Genomic DNA, 19,818 nt, shown 5'->3' with positions numbered 1-19,818 from the left:
AAATTCTTCTCTGCTGACCTCTTGTGAGTAGTTATCCTCTGCCTCACTCAAACTGCACAAAAAAATCCACTAACACATCTGGCTTCTGTAATGCTGTGAGAGGCTTTTACACCCGGGTCAAATGATTCTGCAGTAGACGGGCTTTTATCGCCTCTGGCTCCGATCCGTATCGATGGGAACGCCACACCCAGGTGAAGTCGGCAGTTCCAGCTCCTTAACGGCGAGATGCAATGACGTACTGTCATTAATTACTGTCCATCTCCTCCCAAACAGCGCCAAATTACTCTACTAAGTTTTTCTGCACCGAGTTTGAAAGAAATACTGATTAAGTTAGACAGAGCAGTGGTATTTGACGCTTGTGAATGGGAACAGGTTGGATTTTTATATTTTGGCGCATTGCTGCATTCGTTGGCTCACTGATCATCAGAATCTCTTGAAGTTACTCTTTTAAAGAGGATATCAGAGCCTGTTATACGCCCCATTTCCCATTTTTTAAATATATTATCTATACTAAGTGATTGTTTTCAGGACCATCAGAAAATGCCGACACACGTGGGCCTTCCACACTCACCCAGGTACGGGGATTCAGCCAGAGAGGAGCGGTACGTCTGAGTGGGCGAGCGGGCGGAGAGGCTGTGTGTCGGGGAGCCGGGCAGACTGTCTCCGGAGGACAGAGAGCGATTTAAAGAGGACAGACTCCGGCTGGTGTGGAGCAGGTTGGACTGTTTGGTGATTTTTCGGAACAGGGAGCTGCGCTTCTTCCTGAAAAGACAAAAGAATAATAATAAGTGAGGAGAGTAAAGGCATGTGAGGCATAAAACATTGTGTATTCTTGTAATAAAATGCATCTATTTTGCAGTAACGCACTCCTGTCCCTCCTTGGCTCCGGTCCTCTTGCTGCGCCGCGCCATCTTGGATTTATAGCTGGACTTGCGGGCAGGACCAACTTTTATAGACGTGTTCTCGAACGGAGTCGTCGTCACCGTCACCTTGTTTCCACTCTGTGGATTGTAAACATATATTTATATGAATCCAATCATATCATAAGCAAACTTTATGTGAGTCATCTTATGAAAGTCTCAGCTCCTTAATAAATATAAATTAAATATTTATTTTCTTGTGTTGAAACACATTTCACAGCCTCTTTGACCCTTTGAAACTTGAGCAAAGAGTTTATAAAGTGCTCTGACAAACAAGGCAAAGCAAAAGCAAGAAAAAGTTTTCCTTCAGAGGCAACATACCGATAAGGAATTATGGCCAGATGAAATTTAAAGTAGAATTAAATAAGAGAGAAACACTTGCACAACAAAAATAATGATAACGACCCACAAAAGAATAAAAGCCGTAAACACAGAAATAATATTACTAATAGAATTAAACCCCATTGAGACAGAATAAAAGAATAAATTAAAAAATACATTAAAAGACAAACTAAGATTAATTAAAATAGAAAAAATATAAATTAGTTTATTAATTAATAGTGACAAGAAAATTGCGTGAAAATGGTTTTAAAATAGAAGGGAGGATTATTAGAAAATTATACAAGTCCAAGAGTTACAATTATAATACTTTTTTTATTTAAAATTGTTTTACAGAAAAAAATAATAAAATATATGAAACAAATATATTTGTATCAGCACAGTCATTTTCTGATTTTTTTGTTTTGTTTGTTTTATTTAACTTTTTTTGTATTAATTTTCTGGTGATTTTCTTTCAACTTTTTTCACTAATTTTTGCAATTTTTTTGGGCCATGTCTTGTTAGGTTTGTTGCTGCTTTCGCCCTATGATGTTTTTTAAAGAAATCAAACCACTTTGCTCAAGGTTTAAATTAAATATCTAAGTTAGGTAGGCAGTGCTCACCTTCAGGATGAGCTCCACCACCTCCGTATGAACCAGACCGTGGACCGACTCCCCGTTTACGTGCGTGATGAGGTCACCAGCGTTAAGTCCGGCCTCCTGGGCAGGGCCTCCGTCCTCCACATGCTGTGATAACAACAAAAGACTTAATGAAACAGATTCATGTTTTTACACAGAAACCCTGTTTATTTCTATTTATTGCTATGGCGACAGCAGCGCATGTAGATGCAGTAGCCTGTAGTTCCTCAAATCCTTGCTACGTTTTTGTTATTTTTTGCTATACTTTTTCATTTTTTGACACATCAGCCCCTTCTGCTGAAGCACAACTTTTCTACGGTAGAGAAGCATTTATCAGCATCGGGAAAAGCTGTGTGGAGTTTGAACTGAATGCAGCAGACTGCGAGAGGATCCCCATGAGTATTTGCCAAGCAGCCAGTCAGACCAGAGGGGAGAAACAAAACCGAAAGCACCACACAAAGAGAGGGAGGAGAGCCAGTATCAGGGCGAGGCTGCCCCGACTTGGATCGATAGCTGTTCCTCTACCAAGACTTCTTCTGACTAATGTCCTGTCAAAGGACAATAAAGTGGATGAGATGCAATTAAGGCTCACTCGGCAATCGGAAATCTGGAGACTGCTCTGCACACATCTTTGCAGAGACATGGTTAACCCCAAACATCCCGGATAAAGCTGTTGCACAGGCAAACCTTGTTGGGAGCCAAAAGGACAGAAGACTCTGATGCAAATTCAAAAAGTGCACTGCAGGAATTGTTGCAGGAAATCTACCTTCTACCTTCTATCTGCAAGTTAAAGCTCTAAAAGCAGCAGACAGTATGAAATCAAGCTTAATAACTGTGGCAGAAATGTTTAAATTGTGTTTTTTGCTCGGCTCGCTCACCCAGACCATGTGATGCACGCTGTAAACGTCACTGTCTCCCATGTAGACTCTGATGGCTCGCAGAGTGAAGCCGTACTTCTTCCCCGAGCGGTGGATGGTGATCGGAGAGTGCAGGACGTTGACCATGGGAGAGTAGTCTCTGCTGGGAGACGAGTCACGGGAGGACGGGTTGGACGACAGGGAGCGAGGAGACATGGGGCTCGCCAGCGGGGAGGCGACGTGTTGCTCCACTGAGGAGACAAAGACGGCGTTCAGGTGACATCACAGGACTCATTTTAAACCTTGTTCACTTCGTCACATATCAGTGTTTACCTGCAGGGATGATGACAGACAGAGCCGTCGCAGAAGCAGATTTGATCACTTTGGTTCCTGGTCGTGAGGTTCGTTTCTCCCCTTCAGCTGAGAGCTGCTGGTGGCGAACCCTCCGCAGCACCAGGTCGGTGGTGGCCCCGCGGGGCCCCTGAGCGTCTGGAAGCCCCAGAACAGCAGCGCTGCCCGGGAGAGGTAGCGATGAATCTGCAGGTCTCAGAAGCTTCTCTGTGACATAGAAATGACATAAAACCCAACAGCTGATATGACTGATGGACTGACTGAGCTGAGACGGGGTATTATCTGTACCGGCATTTTATTTTAATTGTCGTCGATAAAATTAATTAATTAAAAAATGCAAAGAAAGTGTCCGAAAGGGAGAAATTTTTACTTTGTAAAACCTTAGGGAGCCATGTAATTTTTAATTTTTTTATTTAATTTTTCACTTGACTTTATTATAAAAAAAACACCTTTGATTAAGCATTTGCTAAAAAGATTTTAATAAAGTTTTGTGTTGGAGTTTGTAATATTCCCAATTCTAAATATCTCAATTTTTTTTTTATTGTAAACGCATATTGGTGCCAAATATCAGCTATCGGTTGACCCCACATATTAACCTGTTCTGAAAAATATATGACAAATTGTTTAATTGAAAATAAGGACATTAGCAAAGGGATGACCATGGATAATGACCTGGTTAAATCATTTTAGTGAGTCTCTAATCAGACATCTTCACAATAATAATAATAATAATAATAATAATAATTTTATTCCAAGACTAAATACTCTAAATAATTGTGAAAAAATCCATTTTTGGGGTCTGAAACCAACCGACATGGTACTTCCTCATCCCGTCTCACCTCCGGCTGTGACCCCGTTGCTGTCTTTCAGGAGCGTCCTCAGGTCGCTCTGCGAGGCGATGGCAGCCATGGCTCCTTCCAGAGACGTCCCTCTGGCCTTCACTGGAGGCTGCCTGCCGGGCAGCTCGGAGTCGACCTCCAGCGGCGAGGCCAGGCGGTGCGTGTCCATCAGGGCGGAGAAACGTCTTCGGGCCCCGGACGGCGGGCTGGAGTCGCTCTCCGTGAAGGAGGACTCAGAGCAGGATAAGCGCTTCCTGAAAACACAAGCCAGTCGAATTTATTACATCTCTATTACAAGTCGTATTTATTTCTATTTCATTCATTCTTGATGAATTTCAGTATTTGATATTAAACGATCTGGCGAGAAGACAGAAAAGGAACTGTTTAGAGGAAATGTCATCTTTTATTGTGTTTGGTCAATTATCTCTTTGGCAAACTTTTCAACTTTATGTGGCTGTAAACATTAACCCTTTGAAGCAAACTGGTTTGATTTCTCTCATAACATGGGAAGAAGGCAATGAGCAATGGAAGAAGAAATGATGCCAAAAGTCGCAAGATGTTAGGAAAAAGTACACGGAAATGACCTGAAAATTTGTCAGTTTTTTATAAAGTAAAATAAAATAAAGGACATGACTTGGAAAAAAGTGCTTATAAATTATAATAATCAACAGAACATAATTTAAAATATGTAATCATGATGATTTAAATATATATTTTCAAATGCTTTTTTGTCTTCTTTTTTTCCCCTGGACATTTTTTTCTAGTTTTTAAAAAATAATTTTCTAAATCTACTAATTTCTTGCATTTTGTTGAACATTTCTCACCAAGCTGCTCATTGCCTTTCCCCACATGTTTTTGAAAGAAATCGCACTGGTTTCAAAGGTTTAAATACTGGTGAAATTCATCTGAGAAGCATCTTGAGAAAAGTGATGTTGCTCCTGGTTTCAAATATTTTTTGCGGGCTGCTGCACTCACATCTCGGGCGATCCCGTCCTCCAGCTCTTGTCCCTGAGGGTGAGGCTTCCCAGGCTTTCTCTCTTGGCCACTCGGTCCTCTCGGGGGACCTTGTGCTCCCGCAGAGTCACGCCAGAGACTTTGTGCTCCAGCTGGGACAGATGCTCCATGCTGCTGTACACCTGCAGGCCCACACAGCAGAGACCGATGACGAACCACACGCATTTTAAACGCTTCAGACATGAAGATAAAGACAACCAGGAGGCGAGTTCGATGATGTCCGGTCTGACCTTGCTGAAGCGAGGGGAGCAGGATGAGAAGCGATGGATCTCCACGGGCTCGTCGTCATTGGTGTCGTCCTCGTCGTATGACTGCACGTGATGGTAGCGCTCAGATCGGGCTGGTGAGGAAAAAAAACGAGATATCACAGCAGGGCTCATACACATTTTTACCAACACATTTCCATGATTTTTCCAGGTAAACTTTACAGACCATACATTCTCATAAACAATCATCGATACTTGTTATCAGGTCTTTTTCATTACCATATCGCAGCTTTAAAGAAATGTTTAAAAAAAACTGCATTTCAGAACAGGATTAGAAACAATTAGTGTTCATTTTACTGCAGATTTTTAAAGAAAATATGCCTTGGAAGGCAAGTTTTCTGTAAAAAATGTGGACCTTTTCCTTTTAAGAAAAAAAATTGGTGATGTTTTTTAACATTTTGGTGATTTTTAAAGAAAAAAAATGACTTTTTTCTTCTATAAACATGTTTGGAGATTTTTAAAAATTGCTTTTTTTCTTTAAAAAATTTTTGGGTGATTTTTAAAGTTTTTTTTCATAAATTTTGTTATGGCTATTTTTCTTTCTTGAAATTTTTTGTGATCTGTAAAAATAACATGCCTTCCAATCCCACAGGCCCGCAGGTATGAAAGGCAAGGTTTACTTTAAAAAAATAACCAAAAAATGACACCATTAAGCTTGTGAAACAGATTTTCAGGACTATATAGGATATATTTAGCTTTAGCTTTCGACTTTTCCATGTTTTCCACGTATGATCCCTGTCACAGCTTTACAATGCAACAGTGAACAGTGGCATTATTGTTTCTCTCTGTGCTCCTTTTCATACATCTCGCTTATATGAGACAAAGTGAAAACTCTTCCACATTTACACTCGTGGTAACACAGAGATTTTGTGGCAAAGTCAGTGATGATTCAGAGGACGCTGAGCTATTGTGATGAATAAGGTTTTCCCAAACTCCAGGCGATCTGTGGTCCGTGCCTGGAATCCCCTGCAGTCGACTTACTGTCAAAATAACTGGTGTCTTCCTCCGACTCCAGGTGAGGAATGAACTCTGCCTTCTGTCTCAGCAGGCTGTTCCAGTTCACCTCTGTGAAGAACGAGTGCTGCCGAACTTCAAAAGCACCACCTGAGGGGGCAGAGGACGGCCGAGGACGGGGGAGACAAAGACAGACAGGTTAATAACTGCAGCCCTGAAGCCAGCAGAGGCACTTTGACTCTGACAGACGTCGACTTATTTGGGTAAACTGAACCTGTGAGGCGACAGGCAGGACGGCAGTTAATGTTCTGGGTCAGTGATTCCCAACCAGGGGACAAGTGCCCCATCATGGTGGAGGGGGGGTGTGGAGGAGCTCAGGGAATTTAGAAAACTGAAAATTAGAAATTAAGATGTAAAGGGAAAAAAATCCACATACTGAGTCAACTGCACAGCTGATTTAGCATTAAAAAGTGTTTCAGTAAATTTCAGGAGAAGGTATCGAGCTCAACTGTATGGAGGAGATTTGGCTGCAAGAGTCTCTGTAGATTTTGGTATGACACGTCTCAGAAGTCTCACCACTCAGGAGATTACTGCTGCTGGAAGAACCACTATCATTTTTGTTGGGCATCTCCAAAAGTAAATGCGTTTTGGTGCAAGATTTATACAGAATTAGCGACTATATTTGGGACAACAATAATATTTAAGTGGGATAAGCTCCTTTGTTGTGTTCTACCTTCAAAACCTACAAATATTTAAACAAAATACTAACCTGGAATACTGAGCGTAGCTGCCCGAAAAGCAATTACAGGCTTCAGCCAGACGCCCCATCCATATAAAACTGGCATGATATAATTTATTAAATCTTTGTTGTGGAAAGAATGACTTTTTTAATATGGCTTCTGGAAACTAAATTTAAGGAAATTTGTAAAAAGTGGAAAATGTAAAGTTCCCCAAAATGCCCTGAAAAAATAATGATTACTAATAATGATTGTGTAACTGTTTTTAGTAACTGAAACCAAATAAAGCGAAAAAAGCCTGTTGGAAAGAGAGCAAAGACCTCTGAACAGTTAGCTAATAAGTAAAAGATAAATGGTTTGAAATAGTTAGCTTAAGTAATGGATAAATGGTTGAAATATTTAGCGAGAGTTGACAGATAAATGAGCGAAACTTCTTCCCCATCGAGTGGCAGCAGTACGAAAGCAAACATGATTAAATCAAAACCTTGGCATTTCCATGGCGGGAAAAAAGAAAAAAAAAAGAACCACAGCTTTAAAATAAAATAAATACAACAGCGATCAATGAAAATGACTGTGACTTCAGAGCGCTGGTGTAGCAGACCGACCTGTGCCCAGTCGAACCAGTGGATTCGTCTGCAGCAGGGAGGAGATCAGGTGCTGGGCGTCAACAGGGAGAGCCTCGTCGCCCTCTGGCCACACTATGTCGTCTGCAGCAGAGAGAGGATGAGACGTGGAAACATATTTTTGATGAGAGTTGACGAATAATACTCGTCAAAGTCAGACCTTTGATCCCTCACCTGTGATGACCTGTCCGAACAGCTCCTCTGGAGTGTCTCCAAAAAAAGGCACACAGCCCACCAGGAACTCGTACAGGATGATGCCCATCGCCCACCAGTCCACCGGCTTCCCATAACCCTGACGAAGAATAACCTCCGGAGCGATGTACTCTGGAGTTCCACACACCTGAACGAGACAACGAGACAACGAGATACAGCAACATTTATTCAGCTGTTTATTGGATTTTATCGCTCAAAGTCCTTTCTGTGAATTACATGCAATCCTGTCCTGACTACAGGTTTGTGCATTTCTGAATAACCACTAACATTTAAGGCAGTGAGATGAGGGGTCAAATATGCCCCCCAATCATTTTCTAATTAATAAACAAAATATATTAAAATAAAGTGATTCACACTGTGAATTGTTTTTGTTCTTTTAGTATACATAAGGTGCCAGAGTGAAGAAAACAGCATCAAATGGAGCTTGTTGATCAAAAAAAGTGCCAGTGGAGGATCCCCAACACGCCCTGACAGGGGTCCTAGCTAAGCCCCTAATGTCTTAAAATCCTAGAAATGTCCTGAAATCCTAGAAGTGTCAACATCCTAAAATCTGAGAAAGGTCCTAAGCTCTGAGAAATGTCCTAAAATCCTAGAAACATCCTAAAATCTTTGAAATATCATAAAATCCAGGAAATGTATAATCTGTCTTAAAATCCCAGAAATGTGCTAAAATCCTAGAAGGGTCCTAAAATCCTAGAAACATCCTAATATTTTGGAAACTACCTAAAATCTCTTAAAATGTGCTAAAATGCTAGAAATGTCCTATCATCCAAGAAATGTCCTAAAAATCCTAGAAACATGCTAAAATCTTTGAAATGTCCTAAAATCCTGGAAACATCCTAAAATCTCTGAAATGTCCTAAAATCCGAGAAATGTCTTAAAATCCTGGAAACGTCCAAAAATCCTAGTAATGTCCTAAATTCTAAGAAATGTCATAAAATTCAAGAAACATCCTAAAATCTTTGACATGTCCTAAAATCCTAGAAATATGTGTCTTCTGCGACTGGCCCCCGGCCTCCTGTCATTTTGCAAAAGTGGCCCAAAGCAAAGAAAACTGAGCTCATCCCGGAGTCATCTACATGAAACTGCATGTACAGTAAATATAATCTGACCCTGCAGCAGACGCACATGCGCCTGGGACATGCATATTTCTCTCTGCAGATCACTTCAGGGATGCTGAGACGAGATGAAAGCCTCAGCGAGGGTTTTCATGTGCAGATGAATATGCACTGAATGCTAACCGATTTCTGGCCACCACAATGCAAACACGAGAAATAATGAGGCCGAGATTCAAAGCACGAGCAGAGAAAAGAAATCTCACCTGAAAGAGAAATTATTATAATAACTGAGGAAATACTGGCCTATGGTACCGCCAGCTGTTTTTTTGGTGCTTCAGATATGACTGGCACACAATGACGGGGAATATCTTTGCATCGAGATGAAGACATCAAAGGATGTTTCAAATTTAACTCCACATGGATCATAAAGAGTCTGTACTGCAATACAGACAAGAAGACACAATTTACAGTGGCACTGCATAATACGTACGGAAGCCAAGAGCTGCTGTGCTTGCAATTATTTTTTTAATGTTATATGTTATCTTAGCTTGGCTTTCAGGCTAATTTCACGTTTTACCAATTCACTGCTTTTTCGCATGTTTCTGAAGAAAATTCCACCTTTTTGTTCAGGTTTCAAAAGTTTAAATGCTGTCATTGTGTCAGTATTTTGAATGCTGTCTTTTTCATACCTGTTTATCCACGAACTCCCGAGTGTCCTTCTCTATGTGTCCTTCGTACAGGTTGGTGGTCAGACTCATCAGGCCCATCTTTGAAAGGCCGAAGTCTGTGAGCTTGATGTGGCCCATCGAAGTAATCAGGAGGCTGAGAATATAAAATACAAAGTCATACAAACTTTATTTATACTCTTGTAAAACCACACTGAAATAACAAAAGTCTACTGATGTATTGTCACAGCTTTAATCATAATTTTTGCAATGGTTTAAATCAAAGAACTAACTGTGTCTTACTTGTCGGGCTTAAGGTCACGGTGCACGATGCCGTAGTTGTGTAAGTACTCCAGCGCAAGGACGGTCTCTGCAAAGTACATGCGTGCCATTTCCACAGGCAGAGCCCCGATGTTCTTCAGCAGAGTGGCACAGTCTCCACCTGCCAGCACAGTTCATTATTTGATTAGTCTCTCTGCTGACACGAGCAATTACCACAAACGTCTCCTGGTACCTTTTGTCCTAGAGACCATTTAAGTTTCCATTTAGGCTGATGAGTAACGCACACACAACAGTCACACGCTCAGCAGACCATGCTGACATGAGTCATTCTGCATGACGTACACCTGCTCCTGTGCATGCGCGTTCTCACCTTCCACGTACTCCATGACCATGCAGAGGTGCCGCCGGGTCTCGAAGGAGCAGAACATGGAGACGACAAACGGATTCTCTGCGAAGGTGAGGATGTCTCTCTCCACAAACGCCTGCTGGATCTGGTTCCGCAGGATCAGGTTTTGCTTGTTGATTTTCTTCATGGCAAATCGCTGCCGGGTCTCCAGATGACGCACCAGGTACACAGCGCTGCAGCAGACATTATTTTTATCATGCAGTCACTGTGTTGTTTGTAAAAAAAACTGTGTGTGCCTAAATTACAGATGTAGTTAAAGTTCTGCTCACCCGTACGCTCCGTTACTGATGAGCTTGATGGTCTGGAAGTCTGCTTCTCCTGGTGGTTTCATCGCTCTGATCTTACCCTGCGGAGCAAAAATCAGATATAATTAGGTATGATCCAGTGTTAAACTGAACAAAAAAACATCATAATCACTTTTTTTAAAATAATAACTTTATTTATATAACACCTTTAAAAACAGAGTTGGAGAAATGAGATACATGGCACCGATACAACAACAGAAAGCCAAACAGTCCTGCGACACAAACTGCCCTCTGGGACATTTAAATAAAATTGAATTGGTCATTTATTGGGAGAATCTTATAACAGAGAGGGGAGAGCTTCAGGAGGAGCGTGTATGGTCAAATTTTGCTGATTTTTTTTTAATTTTTATGTTTGTTTGTTTTTTTTTTTGCCTTTTCCAGGATTTCTGCCCACTTGTCTTTTCACGAACACCAATAAAACCACTCGTTTGCCACTGTAGCTCTGGTGAAGCACATTCAAACCATCTGCACAATAACTGTAAGGCGTCTTCAGGTCTGGACCACACCCCTCTCCCTGTAGTCTCATTTTTTGTCTACCCAGCCTTATTTTGGCATTTGGAGGCGTGCCAAATGCTAGAGGGTTGGCCAGGAGAAATCGAAGAGGGGGGTATGCTGTTTTTTTCCTTGTACTTCAGCATAAATAAGCTAAATTAGATGGATAAAAGCATGTATGCCAAGTCATTAGCAGATGAGGCAGACGTTTATGAGAGCAACAAGGACCTTGGCAGGCCAGACTTTAAACTGTCGCTCTGCAAAAAAACAAACAAAAAAAAAAAAAAGTGAATGTTGTTGGAGAAATGGCCACATTGAGGATTAACCCTTTGAAACTTGTCTTTTGTTGTGACTGCGAAACATGAGGGGAAAAGGCAATGGGCAACATGACAAAACAAAGTCCTACGAATTGCAAGAAATTAGTAAAAGATGCCAAAAAAAGGCCTAAAAACTAGATATTTTATTAGAAAATTATCAAAAAGCAAGAGGAAATTGTCCAGAAAACACAATTTAGAGTAGGCATAAATAGAAAGCCTTTTTTTTTTAAAAATTTATTTATTCATTATTATTTATATATTTAATATTCATTTATTTATTTCATTGTGTTTGTTTGTTTTTGTTTGTGCTGCTGCTGAAGAGTCACCAAACTAACTTTTGTTTCTTTTAACAATGACAATAAAGATCTTACGGTATCTAATCTTATTACAAAATTAGCAATGCTTCACCTATAGGTGCACGACATCTAACCTCATTTGCTCAATAAAACACATACGTACATTCATACATTAAAGTTATGGTATATGGTATATAAATAGATTAAAGTGTATGTATATTTAATTGTATATTTACAAATTATGCGACAGAAAAAATGGGTCACAAAAAATGCTTTTTTTTTCAATTTTTCAGGATTTTTTGGGGTCATTTTCTTGTTTGTTTCATTTTTTTTTACTTTTCTTCTTTCATTTTTTTGTCAGTTTTTTTTCTTGTAACCTTTAAGTCATTTCTGGAAAATTTTGGGGCATATCTTTTTAAGCCTCCCATTGCTTTTTTTCTGTGTGTTTGAAAAAAGTCAAACCAATTTGGTTTCAAAGGCTTTATCTCGTCACCTCTGTCGAGTCGTCTGTTTCGGGCGTCAGCGGTCCCTCGCTGTCGTAACTATCGAGGTGTACCATCTCTGATGATGACAGAAACACGGTATTTTAAATCAGCTGTCAGTTAATCTATTTTCTGATAAGTTAAATCTGTGTGTTCGTGTCTCTCCTCACCTTCGATCGGGTCTCTGGTCAGTCCCAGCTGGCTGATGATGTAACGAGGGATGTCTGTTTTCATCAGGTGACCCTCCTTGGCGTGATCCTCCGCTGCTTCCAGCAGATGGTAAAACTCCGCGGGGTTAAACTCCTGCAAACATTGAGACATGAACACGACGTCGTCAGGTAGAACATTTTTGGAGCAGGTCCATCAAACACTGCACTAATGACATTAAATCCGACTCTGCAGGATGATCGAATTTGTGTTTGATAAATTGCTTCCAGATAAGCTGGTTTAAATGTAAATCAGAACATGTTTCCGTATCAGAGTGAAGCCGGCACGGCTGCTTTTAGCGGCTGATTGATGATTCATCGACTCTGGAGCGGCTCCAAGACCTGTTTCTGGAAGACACCGTCACTGCAGTCTGCTCAGCCTCAGGAGACACTCGGGTGGATCCAACAGACAGAACTCCGGACTCGGTTTTAGGACTGACGGCACATTAAAAGCTACTTTATGAGGTTTTTGTTTTGTTAAAGCTGCGTTCTTTTATGAGTGCTCCGATTAATAGATATATTCTGTGATTTTGAAACAGCAGCCCTCTGTAAGGGCTGCTAAATTCATTAATTTTCAGAAAATAGCAAAAATGATAAATTCCACAGAAAAAGCCCAGTATGACAATACGCAAGAACAAAACACCCTCGGCGTGCGTCATCCATCTACAACGCTATGTTACAGCGGCATTTATGTGTGTCAGAAAAAGTCTGAAGAAGAAGAGGAGGAGGAGAACGTGGACGTGGCTGGGAATGACAATTTTGCAACAAGAGCTTGAAGCTTTCATGAGGAACTGCGAGTATTTAGCAGAGTCACGCTTTAGCCTGCAGGCTCCAACAAACTTCATGAGCTTAATATTTAGTATTGCAGAGGAGGGTTATATTGATTGTGTCACTGCTGCAGCTCCTGGCTGTGGGGTCGACAGATTATCAGCCTGGCCGATTATTGGGGCAGATATTTGGCATTTTGCAGATTCTTTGTATCGGCATTTTATTTTAATGATCACTGATGAAAATTAATTAATGAAAAAGTGCAAAGAAAGTGTCAACATGGGAGGAAGTTTTACTTTGTAAAACCTCAGGGAGCTTTTTTTATTTATTCATTTTTTATTTGAATTTTCACTTGACTTTATAAAAACAGTTGCTGGGAACTCTATGATGTTTATGATGTTGAGCGTTTCAGTTTTGATATAACATTTTATATGGGCATTTTAATAAAATTTTGTGCTGGAGTTTGTTTTATTCCAAATTATAAATATTGATGAAAGATTTGTATTTTTATTGTAAATGATATCGGCTCTAAATATTGGGTATGGGTCTCATTAAATACTAATAATCGATATCGGCTTAAAAACCAATATCAGTCGACCCCTTCTGCTGATCCAAACCTGTTTACTAATGGTGTCAAAACATGCAATGGAGCGCACGCACACACACACACACACACACACACACACACACACACACACACACACACACACACACACACACACACACACACAAAATAATACAGCTGCAGCGATATGCAAAAAAAACGAGGGTGGAATTTCATCGACGAATCAATTCTTCATGTCTCTGTTTCAGCTGTCGCTCATAATCAGAAACCACTTGGCTGTGACTCATTGAGTGGGACGCAAGACTGTTATAAAACAGTCATCCAGAACAACAAGCAGCTACACAAACACACACACACACACAGACATGCTCCGACTTGTAATGACACCGTGGTCACGGTCTGTCTGAGTCAGGCTGGAGGGTGGCCCAGCAGCAGGGGTGCCTGCGCTGGTATCAGTCGTTCGGTGGCGAAGCAAATTTTAATCTAAATGCAAATGTGTTCTGCGTCCAGACGGACCGGGCCGGCTCTGTTACTTCAGCTTGTTTTGATTTTCTGCTCCCGCTGTGCGACACATCAGAGAGCCTAAATGCTTTTAATGGGCTAACAAATGAGTCTCTGTGGCCGTGTTTATCTTAAGAAAATCAATTTAAGTCACAAGAGGGACGGGAGCTGTGGGACGTTTTGGGATGAGGGGCGGGGCTGGATGAGGATCGCCGCAGGATGCAGGATGTGATCTTACCAGACACTCCAGAAGCCTGGCAGGCCGCGAGATGACGATGAGGAGCTTCTTCGCCAACTCTGTGACGAAGGCGACCTCGGAGCTCTCCGAACGCTCGAAGGCCTGACAGACAGACAGACAGACAGACAGAAGATTCACATTAACGACATTTATAAAATACCATAAAATACAGCAACCGACACAGCTCTGCAGTCAGTTAACCCTTCGAAACCTGGATCCACATCAGTTTTCTTTGTGCTGAATTCAGATGCCTTTTACAAATATTAAAACCTTTGAAACCTGAGCAAATAGGTTTAATTCTCTTTGTGAATATGGAAAAAAGGCATTGAGAAAATTGGAACATATTAAAAAATGTGACAAGAAGAAATAAAAATAAAATAACAATAATAATAGATGAGACTTAGATAGCACTTTTCTAGGTGCTCAAAGACACGAAATGCAAAAAAAAAAAAGTTTACAACATTTATTTATGAACTTTTTTATCTTAGGGACAATGAGCAGAAAAAACAAAAACAGATAAAACGCAGAAAAGTATGAGCTAATTGGATGTTTAAAGAGTCAAAGCAAATTTTCACAATTTAAGGTGAAAAATAATGTTTTACAAAAAAGAATTGAAAGACATTTTTAGAAAACTATCAAAAAACATGGGACATGGGAAAAAAATTCCCCAAACTTTCTGTGATTATTGATATTACATATTCAAAATATGTAACACAATATCACCTTTTTTTCAGGTCATTTGTTTTTGTTTTTACTTTCCTTTTTTGCTAATTATTTGTTAATTTTCTTTGTAACTTTTCACTAATTTGCTGTAATTTTATGGTCATTTCTCGTGAAGTTGCTCATTGCCGTCTTCCTAAGTTTTGGAAAGAAACCAAGCCGATTTGCTCGGCTTCCAAAGGATTAAAAAGACAGACAGAGCGACAAAAGCTTCAAACAGCTGTGACATATGAGAATATCTGAGCATGAAAAAACTCAGCAGACACAATCAAACCAAATCCAGGCAGCCCGGAGTTATCGCAGCGATCTAATCAAGCCGTCAAAATGAGGTTTCTGATGAAAATTGCCTGATTGCTGTTATCTGCTCCAAGCTCAATTAGCCTGCGTTCACTGCGGCCGTCTCAATCTCTCACAGAAGGTGTCTGAATGGCATCGGAAGACCTGAAATGAATCTGTCCATCAATAAACCTTTAACAGGATCATTTCACCACAGTCAGCAGAGCACAGATGTATCTGTTTCTGTCTCTGTTAGCTATGCTTTAATAAATCCAGCCTTCATTTGTGATCCAAATCAAGGCTAGATATCATTTCAAGGTTTTGATACCTGAGTTTTCATTGCCAGAATTTTTTTATAAATATTTTTGACTCCTTACCTTGAGGAATATATTTTTTAACAGAGGAAGAAAGTTATCAAATGAGACTAATTTTTATAAACCTTAATTAATAGATTTTATCACCACATGAAGACTTTCACCGTGCGGACACTTTTCCCCCCAGAGCTTCACCTTCAGGTGGGGAAAGACCGTGCGTCAGGTGAGAGAGACACCGTGCGCCACGGGGCTTCAGTGTTACGTGAGAGAGAGAGAGAGCCCTGTTTCCCTCCAACTCCTTGTCAATAATAATCACAATCATAATTATTCATAATAACCAATTTTAGTTTATTTTACAAAAAATAATTTTACAAATATTTTTAAACTTTTTAAACATTTTTTTGTTTGATTTTGTTGTTAGTTTTTTTTTTTGCTTAGTTTCGGGTAATTTTCTGTACCTTTTTCACTAATTTCTTGCTGTTTTTTGGCCATGAATTGTAACTTTTTAGATTTTTTTTGCTATTTTTGGGCCATGTGTTATAACTTTTGGGCCATGTCTTGTTAAATTGCTCAATGCCTTCTCCACATGTTGAAAGAAATCAAACTGATTTGCTCAGATTTTAAAGCTTTTTAAAAAAGGCACCTTTCAGGAAAAGTTTAAAGTTCTTATAAATTCTGTAATTCTTTTAAGACATATTAATATTTTTCTTCAAAACTGTAATTTTGTGTTTGTATTTTTGTATTTGGTGCTACTGACACATGCACCCTAAAGTTATCGATATAAAGCCCTGAAGCGAATGTAAAGTTATGAGTGTTTAGGGGAAGTCCGATGTCTTCATTGCTCTTATGTGAGTTTGTTGACATAAGCTGATTATTTATTTTTTCAAACTCACATCCTGCAGAAGTTTCTCGAGGTTCTCCTGCAGCTCGAAGAAGTAAACAGAGGTGATGAGGCCCTCTCGGGATTTGGCCAGGCAGTCTCTGGACAGCTCAACGATCTGGTGGTGGATGAAGCTGAGGACTCCGTCGGCCAGCGGGAGAACGTTTTCGGGAGAGAACGCCTGGATGAACTCGGCCAGCCTCCCCTCCATCTGTGCCGTGGCCTGAGGGGAGGACGAAAGGTGGGGAGAGAACGGGAGCAGTGCGTTAGAGACAGAGGACGGGGAGTGGAAGTAGAAGCGACAGAGATTAACTTTAGAAAAAGATTGAATTTCTTCAGAAAGACTCGGAGGTATGTGACAGAAAGTTGAGAAAGTAATTTCATTGTGGCTCACACAGTGCGGCTGCTGCTTTACACCGACGACTTTAACGTCATTTGTTCCATCTGACTTGTGTGAGAACGAGCCCCGAGAGCTTTTACCTCGAATGAACTCCAAACTATAATGTCCAATTTCCTAAGGCTCGATCTTATCTCTGTGGAAACCGCCGGCCCGTTTCCTTTTGATACAACCTCAGACCGCAGCGAGAGAGTGAAAGGAAGAAAAATTTTACTGTTCGGAGCCGTGACAGTATTTCTAAGAGACTAAACTTAATTTTCTCTCTGACAGGGTGAACGTATCGCGACTCGACAGTGCCACATAATCTTGTTTGCTATGCTTCAGCAGCCTCGGTTATTTTTTCCTGTGTCTGTGTTTTGGTTACGACTGTGTTTACTGTGTATTTGTTATACACAAATCTCCGAACATGCTCGATCATAAATTATATCCCCTTTTTATTCTCTAAAAATATGAACTCTGACTAGATGGGATTATTGTGGTTTGAAAGATTGGTTTAATGCTGTGCAGGCTTAAGGATTTGCTCACTGTTGTGTGTATTTGTATGGAATATGATGTTTATCACAAAGCAGCTTTGTGTGTGTGTGTGTGTGTGTGTGTGTGTGTGTGTGTGTGTGTGTGTGTGTGTGTGTGTGTGTGTACGTGTGTGTCTTTCTCACCTTTGGAAAACGCTCTTTGTACACATGGTTCATCATGACTATCTCGTTGTCGTAGCAGGAGGAGGAACGTCCTGGGCTACGGGTACAAAAACACATAGAGTACAGTCAAAAACATCTTTTAAATTCAGTTATATTCTGTATTCTGTGTAGAAAAGAACATAAGTGTATGTTTTGTTTTAATATTTGGGGGAGGGGACACTTTTTTTGCATGAATTTATGGTGTAAGTTTCTTAAACCCTTTGGGCCCACTCTAATATTACACATACTCATATCACAAAAGTTAAGCATTAAAAATATTATACATTAATATGATTTTCGACTTTGATTGAGTTAATTTTTTTAACCAACATCAGTCCTAATCATTAATGTCAAATATTCATTAATTACCAGAATGTTAACCCTTTCAATGCCAGGTTTGTGTCATGATGCCACTATGTTTTTAGATTAAAAAAAACAAAACATAAAAAATGAATCATTTTCAATATACTACATGCTAAGTAGATTTTTTTTTATTATCACAATGTAGGATATGTAAATCATTAGCGGCAACATTGATTTTTATACATTATTTTTAGTGCAGTGTCAAATACTCACACACAGTGTGAGTTTATTTGTTCAAATATCATCAGTCCTAATCATAAATGTCAAATATTCATTAATTATCAGAATATTTACCCTTTAAATGCCAGGCTTTTGTCATGATGCCACTATGTTTTTAGATGAAAAAAAAACAAAACACAAAAATGGAAAACGCCAGGGATATGTCAATAATTTTGTGGCAACGTTAATTGTGACAGTGCACCTTACATGATCATCACAAAGAGGATTTTGCCAATGACGAAGTTATGAGATCTGCGAGTTGTTTTTTTTTTTTTAACATTTAACAAAATATAAATATGACTAACTAGTTTGCAACCAACAGAATTCAGATATATAGCTCAGTTTACTGAAATTGCTAAAACTAGGAGAAATTGATTTAATTTAACTTGTCATTTTCAAGTTGCAAAAATTCCCAATATTAAGTAAATATAACTAAATTTTAAGTAAACTTAACAATTCAATATAAAGTAAACATCAATTAGAATTAATAGTCATATTAACTTACATTTTTTAAGGCAATCAGTTTCCTAGATGTGTTAAAGTGAAATAAACTAGTCAGATTCTGCAGTGGGGTCGATGTAGGTTTTCTGCCTCTCGAGCAGAAGTGAATGCCAAAGTCTTTTTTCTCTGGTCATGTAGCACCAATTTAAGAAGTATTTGGATCTTTCTACTGCAGAGGCAGCCTAGTTTTATAAAAACAAAAACAAAACACCTTTCCAAACCAGTCATACCAAACCAAAGAGGGTGTGGCATTATTTCTACATTATTTACAAAATCTCATTTTAATGATGACCTTGCTTAAATTTACATGCTGACTTTCTCTATTTATTGGTTCAGTTCATGTATTCATCAAATCTTCAGGCAAAATTCAGGTTACATAAAAGCAACAACGAGCCAGTGGGGGCAGCCCCTTTAAATCTGCTTTAAGAGAGTCCTTTCAAAAAGAGGATCGTGCTTTTGGGCAGCTGTAGCTGCCGTTTAATCTCATGGGTGGTGCTGCTGCTGCTGACCTGAGGCTGCGGGAGCGCGGGCGCATGTGGGGCGAGCAGCGGCCCCCGTCATCATCCGTGATGCTCTCGGTGCTGCCAAAGTGCTTGGATAAGAAGTGGAGCTCGTCCATGGTGGGCTGGTAGGGCAGCTGGTGCAGCCGCTCCTGAGACGAGCTGGACGACTGCAGTGAGGGAAGAGGAAGAGGAGGGGAGGCCGAGGGTGGAGGAGGAAGAGGAAACAGACGAGGGAGGGGGGAGGATTAGGAGGGTGAGGGAGAAGTTGGCAGATGAGGGAGAGAAACAAGGATATTACCGTGGAGCTCATGACGTAGCTATTAAAAGCCAGTCTTAAATTAAATTTCTTCAGGTAATAATGGATAATAAACTATGCTGGAAACCACATATAAATTATATCAAGGCTAAAAGACCAAAGTCAAATGTAATATTATTTTAAGTCAAAGATCTTCTGAGACACACTTCATTACATACGTAACCAGAAAAAGGTTTGTTAATTTGAAAAACAAAAAAAAATAAAAATGATAAAGAAAGAAACTGAAATTTCAAGTTTTGATTTTGAATTATAAAAAAAAAATAAGTCTAGGAGAAGGTGACTTTAATTGTCAATATAACTTTTTTGTAGTCTATAGCCTATATTACCTTTATGCATTATCTATT

The 19,818-nt window shown here is 39.8% G+C and overlaps 1 protein-coding gene across 6 annotated transcripts in view; it reads right to left on the bottom strand.

Annotated features, from left to right (window-relative positions):
- LOC121956177 (microtubule-associated serine/threonine-protein kinase 1-like) overlaps window positions 1-19,818 on the bottom strand; it is a 61,983-nt gene that overhangs the window by 5,277 nt on the left and 36,888 nt on the right. For all 6 annotated transcript variants that reach the window (XM_088090961.1, XM_088090962.1, XM_042504303.2 and 3 more), the window contains 21 exons: window positions 19,165-19,325; window positions 17,555-17,630; window positions 16,515-16,724; window positions 14,312-14,413; window positions 12,204-12,336; window positions 12,045-12,112; window positions 10,411-10,487; window positions 10,106-10,314; window positions 9,757-9,895; window positions 9,478-9,610; window positions 7,692-7,857; window positions 7,500-7,601; window positions 6,185-6,307; window positions 5,168-5,277; window positions 4,899-5,059; window positions 3,924-4,177; window positions 3,067-3,291; window positions 2,755-2,984; window positions 1,862-1,984; window positions 868-1,001; window positions 572-762 (listed from right to left, as the gene is read on the bottom strand). In XM_088090961.1, the coding sequence (XP_087947087.1) occupies window positions 572-762; window positions 868-1,001; window positions 1,862-1,984; window positions 2,755-2,984; window positions 3,067-3,291; window positions 3,924-4,177; window positions 4,899-5,059; window positions 5,168-5,277; window positions 6,185-6,307; window positions 7,500-7,601; window positions 7,692-7,857; window positions 9,478-9,610; window positions 9,757-9,895; window positions 10,106-10,314; window positions 10,411-10,487; window positions 12,045-12,112; window positions 12,204-12,336; window positions 14,312-14,413; window positions 16,515-16,724; window positions 17,555-17,630; window positions 19,165-19,325 (3,127 nt within the window). The remainder of the gene's footprint in view (window positions 1-571; window positions 763-867; window positions 1,002-1,861; window positions 1,985-2,754; window positions 2,985-3,066; window positions 3,292-3,923; window positions 4,178-4,898; window positions 5,060-5,167; window positions 5,278-6,184; window positions 6,308-7,499; window positions 7,602-7,691; window positions 7,858-9,477; window positions 9,611-9,756; window positions 9,896-10,105; window positions 10,315-10,410; window positions 10,488-12,044; window positions 12,113-12,203; window positions 12,337-14,311; window positions 14,414-16,514; window positions 16,725-17,554; window positions 17,631-19,164; window positions 19,326-19,818) is intronic.

Source organism: Plectropomus leopardus, chromosome 18, assembly GCF_026936395.1.
Source record: "Plectropomus leopardus strain MGB_pleo_1.0 chromosome 18, ASM2693639v1, whole genome shotgun sequence".
NCBI lineage: Eukaryota > Metazoa > Chordata > Actinopteri > Perciformes > Serranidae > Plectropomus > Plectropomus leopardus.
Note: the sequence above shows the minus strand (reverse complement) of the source record. Positions and strands in the feature narration are given on the sequence as shown.